The 10349-nt window shown below is 48.0% G+C and overlaps 1 protein-coding gene across 1 annotated transcript; it reads right to left on the bottom strand.

The window, feature by feature from the left end:
• Nucleotides 1–737: 737 nt before the first annotated feature.
• Nucleotides 738–9667, bottom strand: LOC122192279 (serine/threonine-protein phosphatase 6 regulatory subunit 2-like). Its single transcript, XM_042892802.1, has 10 exons — nucleotides 9570–9667; nucleotides 8492–8607; nucleotides 8149–8234; nucleotides 7784–7864; nucleotides 6556–6653; nucleotides 4767–4824; nucleotides 3671–3798; nucleotides 2860–3035; nucleotides 1510–1669; nucleotides 738–1086 (listed from the first exon to the last, which is right to left on the bottom strand). Exons 2-10 carry the CDS (start codon nucleotides 8592–8594, stop codon nucleotides 990–992), a joined length of 987 nt encoding a protein of 328 aa, XP_042748736.1. The 5' UTR covers nucleotides 8595–8607; nucleotides 9570–9667; the 3' UTR covers nucleotides 738–989.
• Between the last annotated feature and the right edge of the window lie 682 nt (nucleotides 9668–10349).

The raw sequence follows: 10349 nt of genomic DNA, 5'->3' as shown, positions 1-10349 counted from the left end.
CCTGGGCAGCCTGGGCTGCTGTGAAATGGGGAGGTTGGTGGCCCTGCCTGCAGTGGAAGGGTTGGAGCTTCGTGATGCTTGAGCTCCCTTCCAACCTGGGCCATTCTGTGATTCTGTGATTCTGAGATTAATTTTAAAAGGTAAAAAAAAGAGAAGAAATCAGCATTCTCCATCGAGAAAATCCTGCCAGCTCATGTCTACATTCAGCACAAACAGCAGAGTGCTCTTCACTTATGGCACAAAGCTGACATCCCACAGGGCCGTGATGCCATTCAGAGAGAGCTGGGCAGGCTGAGAGTGGGGCAGAAAGGAACCTGATGGGGTTCAGCAACGGCACTGCAGGGTTCTGCACCCGGGGAGGAGCAGCTGCAGCATCAGGACAGGCTGGGGGCTGAACTGCTGCAAAGGAGCTCTGCAGAGAAAGCCCCGGTGGTCGTGGTGGCCAGCAGGCTGACCATGAGTCAGTGAGCAGTGTGCCCTGGTGGCCAGAAGGGCCCACGGGATCCTGAGGTGCTTCTGCAAGTGGCAGAAGGATGCGCTGTGCTCTCCACTGCAGTCCCATCCACCAAGCACAGAGCTGAGTTTGGTTCCATCAAAGTCCTTCATTTTAACTCAGGAAGGAGGAGGGAAGGCAACCAGGCTGAAGTTAACCAATGGACGTGGCACAACTACTGATAAGTTATCACATCCTTTTAATTTTTGGTAATTTTACAATTCAACACACAGTTAAAAATAGGTTTGGTTTTTTGGTTTTTTTTTTTTCTGAATAGTTGACAACTAAATTGCCTGTGTGACATCAATTCTCACTAACTCCAAGTTCATCCTCTCCTTGCTGAACCCCAACCAACGTTTGGGATTTCTGAGTCACCGTTTTCCCTGATTGAACAAAAACAGCCTTCGAGAGAGGGAAGGCAGATGGTGCAGGTGGGAAGCTCTCCCCAGCAGAGTGCTTCAAACAGCACAAATAATGCATCTCCTTTGCAATGTTCTCACTTACAGTTCTTGTCCTGACTCTGCTTCGGGTTGCCGTCCGAATCGCTGCTTTCTGTGTCTGCAGGAGAGCTGCACCGTGGGCCCGATTCAGAGCTGAGTGGAGAATGGGGAAAGGGGAAAAACACCTTGAGAATGAAGTCTAGAAATCCCAGCTACGCTTCTAAAAGACCCCGAAAAAGGCTTTAGGGCACTGTTCCTTTCTGACATCTTTGTAAGTGTGAAGAAATGCATTAATTTCCCTTTATTTTTTCATTCTTTGTAGTCTTGGTGTAGCAGTAGTTATGGGATGTGTGCTGCTCCTGTGCCCAAGGCACGTGTGCTAGCAGTAGTTAGAAGGATGAAAGGCAAAGGGAAGCATGGTGCCCCGATGCAGAGCCCTCAGACAACATTAAAGTACAAAACAGGCAGCAAAGGGAGGGGGGACGGGAGGAGAAAAAGATTCTGATCTTTTTATCATAGCTTTACGTATTTTGTTCATTCTGAAGTTAAAAAGAAACCAAAAGAACTGGACTTTACCAACAGAAAGGCTGGAAGTCTGTGAACTTGGCCCACCCCTTCTCTGGAGCAGCGTTCTCCGGGGCCGCTGAGTCCCACACGCTGGATCCAACATCCATGGCCACGCAGGGGGTGGGGGGCTTCGAGCTGACAGGCTCAAACACTGCGGTCCATCCGGAGCCTGAGGGCACACAACAGCACACTGGGGCTTCCAGAGTATCAGCTGCCCCCAAATACACCCCAGAGCCATCCCAGCAACAAAGGAATTCACGAGACCATCCTCAGTCCTTGGGAAGCCGCAGCTTGCAGCTTGGAAATCCGATTAATATTAATGTTATCCACAAGAGAGAGGCAACAAGCAAAAGGACTTGATGGATTTCTTCCTTCTTCTCAGCTGCAAGAAGCTCAGTTTCTTGTCAGAACCTCAGCAGTGAGGTTTCCAACCATTTCAATCACTCGACCTCAGGGAGGGAACCGATGCAACGTTTGGTATCGCAGAAGAGATCTCAAGTACAACTAAGCACGTAACGTGGTGTTTCAGATCCCAGTCTGCTCTCTGCTCATGAGAATCTCTTTTATTCCTATCTATCGTTCCTGTAGCGTCAGGACGAGGGGAAATGGCTTTAAAGTACAAGAGGGGAGATTTAGAGTAAATATCAGGATGAAATTCTTACTGTGAGGGCAGTGAGATGCTTTGTTGCCCGCAGGGGTCGTGGATGCTCCCAGCTTGGAGGCTGGATGGGGCTGTGAGCAACCTGGGCTAAGAAGGAGGTGTCCCTGCCTATAGAAGGGGCTGGGAACTGCATGATCACAAAGGTCTCTTCCAACCCAAACCCAAATGATTCTGTAATAATTTCCACAAGGCATTTTTCATCCTCTTTTCTCAAGAAATAAAGGACTGCAGAGGTCTGGATACAAACCCGTGCGTGTGGAGCTGATTACAGGAGCAGACTGTGCTCACTATCACAGATATAGAGATATCACCTAGAAAAAGAAACCCTTTTTTTTTTCTTTTTTAACAGAAAAGGTTTGCACTGACAGCAAATAAAGACCTGCTGGGAAAAAAACCATTCCTGTCCCTTTATTTCTGTTGGCTGAATTTCTTCTGCTGATAACACTGCGTCCCACGAATTTACACAGCCCCACTTGCATCGTGGTAGGGGAAAAGGTGGTTTATTTTCAGCCTTCTGGGCTGGGCACCCCAAAGGGGGGGCATTAGAGGCAAAAAACAAAGACTGAATTACACTCCTCTCATCTGCACAGGTGAAATTATGGAACAGCTGTGTAAAAAGGCAACCAGCAAGCTGCTGTCTGGCAGAGATGGTTGCAGATGTCACTTCAAACAGGACGATGCTGTTTTAAACTCCTTACCTTCAGAAGAGTCGGACTCCTTCTGCTCTGCAGCATTGCTCTTGTTGCTGTTGGCTGAGGAAGAAGGCACCTGCTGTTCTGTCTCCTCCTCTTCTTCTGAGTCCACGCTGCCATCGTGATCTCCGTTCTCGAGATCACTTTTAGATGAGCTCTCTGAGGCCTGAGATGCTCCAAACCTAAATCAGAGAACTCAAGAGTCAGTAAATCCCTGGCAGCAGCCAATTCATCCCTCTCCCGCCCCAGGGAGAAAGCAGAACCTGGCTGCTGACCAAGTGATGCTAAATCCCTTCTATAGAGCTCAGCTCCCAAAAAGATGCAAGGCTCAGCTGGGCACTTCTTAAGATATTTCCTCTAATGGCTCTGAGTGCTTTGCTTGTCAAAACCTGTTTGCAGAGTCCTAAGGGGAATTAAGCTGCAGCGATGTCTCAGGGCAGGAGAGTGATAGGAGCAGACAAAGGGCAGCAAATGAGAGGAGCAAAGGTTTGGGACCATTTGTGTGCCCTATCAGGGCAATCTGATTTTTAATGCTTGGCAAATAACAGCCATCGGTCTCGACCACTCGTCCTGTCTCATTTAATCATATTTTTGGATTTACAGTTACAGAAGTGACTTTAAGTAGTCACTGACTGCAACAAAGGGATGAAAAGCTGACAGTGATTTGCAGTGCCACGGGAGGTCACTCATTCTCATGCAAAACACGATTTGTCTTCTTCAGACACTTTCAACAGGAATGTTCTGCCTGTTACCCTTCCAATGCTTCCAACCTCCTCCTGCCCCCCAGGTGAGGAAAGACCCTTCCATTTCTCCTTACCTCGTCCTGGATTTCACTTGTGTTGCATAGGTTATCTCCTTCTCTTCCCAGATATCTTCTTCTTCCTCGTTATCATCAAATTGCTGGATTCGCTCATTGCAGCAGGCTTCAAAGAGGGAAGCATTGGGCTGAAACAGTATGATACAGAGATCACATTCCATTCAGTCAGTGGAGAAAGAAACAAGAGCTTTGATGATAACAAGCTCGTTCAGCACACAAGCAATACCAGGAAAGCGTTCCTTGTCTGCATTTAACCTTAATCTCACGCTGTGTTTGCATCCCAAGCAGCCCTCAGAAGTGCAACAGCACTGAAGCACAGCCCAGGCAGAAGCAGCAACGCCAGGGCCGTGGAGAAAGGACACCCAGCAGGGTCTCACCAACACTGCCCCAAAGCAAAGAGGACTCCCATTTCCAGGTGGTGCACTGCCTAAGGAATGGCTGTGCTGGAATTCCACCCTGCACACGATTGCCTTCTCAGAAGCCAGCAGCAGCTCCTGGTGGCTGCAGCCACAGTTCCACCAAGAAATCAGATTTTCTGTACCTACAGAGCAATGCCTGTGGCAGCCAGAGGGAGAACACTGCACTAATGGTACAGTGTGAGTGAAATAGAAAGATGAGGACACCTAAGCCTTAGCACTGACCAAAGCAAAGCTTGGCCAGGTGAGCCTGGAATCACCTCTGTAAGCCACTCCCCAGCTTCTTCAATGGGTATGCAGGCCAATAAAGCAGAAGAAGCAAAACACAGCACAGAAATATTGAGACCCATGACAACCCCAACCCTCTATGTGCAATGTTTCCTAATCACGTATGGAAAGATTATCAAAGCAAGAACAGGGACAGCAGGTTTACACTGCAGAGAGGGAGAGAATGCAATTCTTCTGACATAAAGAGGACTGGTTTTGAAGATCTGCACCAAGGCAATGAACCAGGAGGGCTCATTTCGTGCCCTGAGATCCTTGACTGCATGCAGCCACTGAAGCACCTTTGCTTTTCCTGCAGATATTTTGATCTTCAAAACACCACTGGCTGATCCAGAGGTGAACCAACTTGCCAGAATGCATCCCATTACACAGAACATCCCCAAACATCCACTTACGCTGTCGTCGTCTGCATCTATGTTGAAGTTTATCTCTGCAATCCTGTCAAAAGGAGCACTGCAAAAAGAAAGGGGAGAGCCTTCAGTGATGGCAGGGAGCGATGGCAGCACTGCTGCAGCCCCAGCAGGAGCCAGAGGGCAGCTTGCCCCCTGCTCACTGCTTTATTCAAGGTGATGCTTTCTGCTTCTTGAGATGAAAGATTGTCTCCATCTTTTTGAATATCTGGAAATAAAGTAACAATAATGATGTGGGATGTTCAATCCTAGTGATTGCTAATGCTAAGTACCTGCATGGCACCTCTGGCAATGTCTGGCTGTTGCTCTGCAGCTCTTAATGTTACTTACACAGCACAAAGGCAGCCTCAACATTTTTCACAGCATCACAGGTTTTTCACTTGAGCTGAATCAAAGCTGATAGGAAAACACAACAGAGCCTCCATTCATTAACAGCAGAAGGAGCTGCATCCAAGTGCTGTGCAATTCCAGTCCTACATTCACCAAGGATTCCTCAGCATGAGACAAGACCCAGGGGAGGGACTGGATCCTACATAGTGGGCACAGCCCCAGCCATATCCAGGGGGGCCACACCTGCCTGTTTTTAGCATAAATCCATGAACCTCAGGGAATCTGATTGGTTCCACACCCCTGACTCACGACTGGGACGCAAACACGGCCAACAAATGGCATCACATAACCCAGTTTCCCATTGAGACCCAGGAGTGTCTGCTGTCAGAACAGCAGAGGGTGCTGCAGGTCAAGGAATTCCACTCTGCTGTCACAGCGTGGGCCCACGCAGTTCTTCTTTGCTCTATTTCTGCATTCAGACAGTGCTATTTTCCTTTCCAGAAGGCTGATCAGCAAAAATCCTCGTCACGCACGTCGCCAGGACGTTGAAGCTTGATTCTTAGCTCTGAAAATATGCAAGTTTGTATCTGACAAAGTGTTTGACTGCTGGAATGCAGAGGGCATGGAGCAGCTGGGCTGAAAGCTGCCTATGGAGCACCAGCATTCTTTTTGGATGGGCTTTTTGGACAGCAGACCCTGGAGATTGCTGACCTGCACCAACTCAGGATCCTTCTGGAAAGCTCTTGTGTCAATCAATGTAACAGCAGAAGCTCAGAGCTTCCGAATCACTGTAGGCAAACAGGACAGCTGCAGTCCCAGCCAATTAATTCCTCTGCACCCTCTGTAAGGTGAGAAAACAACGCTGCAGCTTTAACCAGCTTGCAGGAGTTCTTCCACAGCAGCAGCACCACCTCTGAGCGCTCCGTTCAGCAGCCATGGAACATCACATTCAACCCAATCTGCCTTCTTTGAGCTGTGATCTGCTCCCAGCTCATCCACGTTTCCTTATTCATAAGGGAATAAATGGCTGATTTTTTTTTTCGGTGGCTATCATTAGAACACCATTCCTCCACTCTTAATTTCAATGAGGACTTAATGCCACTGGAGAATATCTCTGTAATGGCCTGCAGTTAGCTCTAATGCTTCTTCCATTTATTCTAGAACGTGGCTGGGTAATAACTGCATGTTTTATTAAAAAGGTTTCTCCTCAGAATGAAGAAGTGCTTCTCCACGCTGCTACAAGCACTGCTGGGTGACTCCTATCAAAAGAAACGCTGTGAAAAAGACATCAGGTGTTTCCCAATCTGCTGATCACACTTGGGTTTGTGTGACAGCAAACAAGGTGCAGAGCCAGCTTCACTTTAAAACCAGAAGAGAACAGAAAGATGAGAAGCAGAGAGGTGTCAACGCCAGACAGAAGTGTCTTGAAGCTGTGTACACTTACTTGATATTATCATCCTGGTCAGCAAACTCCTCGTCATTAAAGCCAAACTGATCCACGAAGTTTGCTGTCATCTGCTGGATTTGGTACTCAGAGAAGGCCTGAGAACAGAACCCACAAAGAGCTACTGGGCAACTGCAGCACCTCAGGCACAACCAGAAGGCACTTGTGTATCTCACAGCTGCTCAGGCCCTCTGCCCTCCACCTCTCAGCCAGGCTGCCCAGACATTGATTTGGTCACGTTCTTGCCTACTCATCCACACCTCATTCTCCCTTCATGAAAACAATTCCTTTTTCCTCAATGTAGAATCTCCCACTTCTGTATTTCTCAGCTTGTTTCTCCTACTGAAGGATAACCCTGCATGCTGCAGCTCCAGCTGAGGACCCCCAACGACCCCACAGCTGTGGGGAAGGTACCTGCAAGGGCAGTGCAGATCTGGACAGGGATAACAACAATCACAACAAACTGCTTTCAGATCTTTTTTTACCCTTCATCACATTTCAGACTGTGATTGTCTTTCTAACCCCCAGCAGCAGCCTCCCACTAAACAGGTTGAAACTTCTATTTTCTGTCAGTGCTCTGAATGGCAAAAGTGGCGGGGAGGAGTTTGCCTGAGTTCTTCAGCCTGGAAAGCTGCTTCCAAATGGTTGATGGCCCTTCATCACGCTCTGAGGAACCTGAGGTCTTTGCTAAATTCAAGTGAACCTTCAATTTCCCCCATTTCTTTTTAATTCAAGGCCTTTTACTGCTCTTCTTGCTCTTTTCTCACTTACATCTTAGTATGGCTCTTCCCATTTTTTAATAGAAGTCTTTACAGCTCAAGGGGAAGCAGAAAACCTCTCCCAGCTCCAATTCCACTGCAGGCAGCTGACAGAAACCACCTTGCTGGCTGGGACCTACAGCAACGAGCTGCAGCTCATCTATAGAATCAGGATCACTCAACCCACTACTGTGCAGAGAACCAGGGAAAGAGAAAGAAATATGCAGTGTCTGACAGAGACTGGAGACACATCCTGTATCTGGGACTTGGATGCAGCCTGAGCCAAATTTATTCCTGGCTGGAATCTAGCTTGAAGTCTGCCATTTAACTAACTATAATGGCAAGATGCTGAAAGGCTGAACACACTGACAGTGACAGAGTGAATGAAGCTGCTCCATAATAGGAAGGATTAAGGGAGAATTGGAGAAGCAAACTCCCTAGGAGCAGCAAGGAATGCGTTGTCAGCTCACCTGTTGGAGAGAAAGTTCATTGGGAAAAGCACTCTCAATGTCTTCATCCTCACTGGAAGAGTGCAGATGGTGAGTGCTCACCTGAAAGAAGCAGAGAGAACAAGCATAAGGGAAAGCTAAGAAAGCTCAAAAACCACCATGCAAAAACAGACAAGGACAGAAACAGAGGACGGTGAGTGACACAATCACAGAACAGAGCTTGCCAACACGTGTGAAGGCTGCTGCATGACTGCAGGACACACATGTTCAGACACAGTGCCTCTGCAGAGTCAAACAGAAGAAGATTGGCAGCATTGTTCCCCTTTTTAGTTAAAGACAACCCAGAAGACAGCAGACCTCACTGAAAGGTGCATCACTGCTCTCACCAAATCCACCGTATTCCTCCTGTTTGTTTCCGTCAGCGTCTCTTCTACAAAGCTCTCCCACCTCCCTCTGCAGTCCTCAGGCAGCTCTGGGAAGAAGCAATCTTTGTTACAGCGTGGTTACCTTCAGCCTCCAGGTGTAAAAGCAAAGTTCTGACCGTTTTGAAACGACTGCACGAAAACAAAGAGCGGCTGAATTTGGTTGGAAATGCTGGTTTGTTTTGGGACCGTACGGCGCTTAAACGAGAAAGCCTTTTCTTTCATAAAAAGGTCCCCTCACAAAGTAAGGGGCAGTGATTTCCCAGTTATTTCATCGAGGACAAACCAACAGAGCACAGGGTTGTACCTTTGATGAACTCACTGATCTGGGTGTGCATGGGGCCCTTCTCCATGTTCTGCACCACGGCGTTGGCGATGCGGGTGAGGTGGCCCATGTTGCCTCGCCTCATTCCCCCTTCTGCCCTGCAGAGAAAAGCACAAAGGTAACAAGAGACCCCAAGCAGCAGTAAGAAATCATGCTGAGACCACAAACAACATTGCTGGGTGGGAACTGAAGCTCAGGAACACAAAATCCTCACGAGGAGCTTCCAGCTAACGCTGCTGTGTCTCCAGCTTAAAGCAAAGCTTCCTTCCTAGCTGCTCACACAGCATGGAATGCTTCCAGTTCCCCAGGGATGCTATGAGATGGGGATTCATTTTGAGCTGCTGCACTGTGCTCAATGAAGTAATAAAATCACAGAATGGCTTGGAAGGGACCTCAAGGATCACGAAGCTCCAACCCCTGCCACAGGCAGGGCTGTCAACCTCCCCATTTCATAGCAGCCCAGGCTGCCCAGGGCCCCATCCAACCTGGCCTCCAACACCTCCAGACATGGACGGGGCATCACAGCCTCTCTGGGCAGCTGTTCCACCACCTCACCACTCTCAGAATAAAGAACTTCCCCCTGACATCCAACCTCAACCTTCCCTCCTTCAACTTCAAACCATTTCCCCTTGGTCCTGCTGTTATCTCCCCTTTCCAAGAGTTGATTCCCAAGTCCTGTCCTTGCTCTGAGATCTACGTGCAGCACCCAGAGCTGAAGGAAGAGCAAAGCTGTAACAGCAGTAAGGGTACCTCACTGCAGCAGGGGACAGCCCTCCAACCTGCACCCCAAATTCGGAGTGTACAACTATTCACATGAAATTAACACCTGGAAATGAGTTTCCAGAGTGAAGCTACGACCCTTTGGGTGCAGACCTGTGGTTTCACACCCCCAGCCAGCAGACAGCAGCAATCTCCTTTTCCTCCCTATAAACTGCTGCTTCCTATCCGTGCTGACGAGCAGACTGCACTGACTTTGAATAACTGAGGTAATATCTTGTGGGAATATTCAATGCTTGCAGCCTTAGAACATGGCACTCTGAGACCCAAACCCTTTACTTACTGTATTTTGTCGTTAGCTTCCCAGGCATCCAGTATCCTTTGCACTAAGCAGCACTTCTGGAACAACTGAAGGAAAAAAAGAGATAGGAGTTCAGAAGTTTGCTATAGAAAGACTCAATGCCTTCAGAAATCTGTACTGAACTGCAGTGACTTCTGTCCACTCCTTCACTGTGACAGAGCAAGAACTGAAAGTTCAACACTTATCTTTCTCAAGAGCTCAAGTTTCTTCTTTCTCCCTGTTTCTTATGCAGAGGAGCCAAAGAAAACAGCAAAACCTACCAACAGCTTCAGTCTGTTCTGGGCTTCACAACAGCAGCAATGAAGAACACTGCTGTCATTTCACAAATACAACAAGAAGTTTTCATCATTAGGACCACATGAGAGAAGCTGAAATGTGGTCAGCTAGTTGCAGATATCATCATTTTCTTGTGTGGGCCAATTTTACATGTGCCTTTATTAAAGTGATGGAACAAAAAAAGGGATTCAGAGCCCATTACATGAGATGGGTTGTGTGTTTATTTTGTAACTGGATGCTAAAAGACATTCAGAAAAGTCAATGCAGTTCCCACCAGAACTGACAGAACTAATGATATCTGAACGCTTCTAAATGAATTCTGTGCTCTTGGACAGTTTGTCACATCATCTCCTTCTTAATGCAAGTTCTGACTGCATCTACCAGGCTGCACCTGGGCTGGAGGAATCCCAGGCAGCCCTACAGACTGGGAAGAGCAGTGCTTGAGAGCAGCCCTGCAGAGGAGGACCTGGGGGTCCTGGTGGGTGG

The sequence above is a fragment of the Lagopus leucura genome, unplaced genomic scaffold (genome assembly GCF_019238085.1).
Source record: "Lagopus leucura isolate 7727_CA_CO unplaced genomic scaffold, USGS_WTPT01 33809-0_obj-0_obj, whole genome shotgun sequence".
Taxonomy (NCBI): Eukaryota; Metazoa; Chordata; class Aves; order Galliformes; family Phasianidae; genus Lagopus; species Lagopus leucura.
Note: the sequence above shows the minus strand (reverse complement) of the source record. Positions and strands in the feature narration are given on the sequence as shown.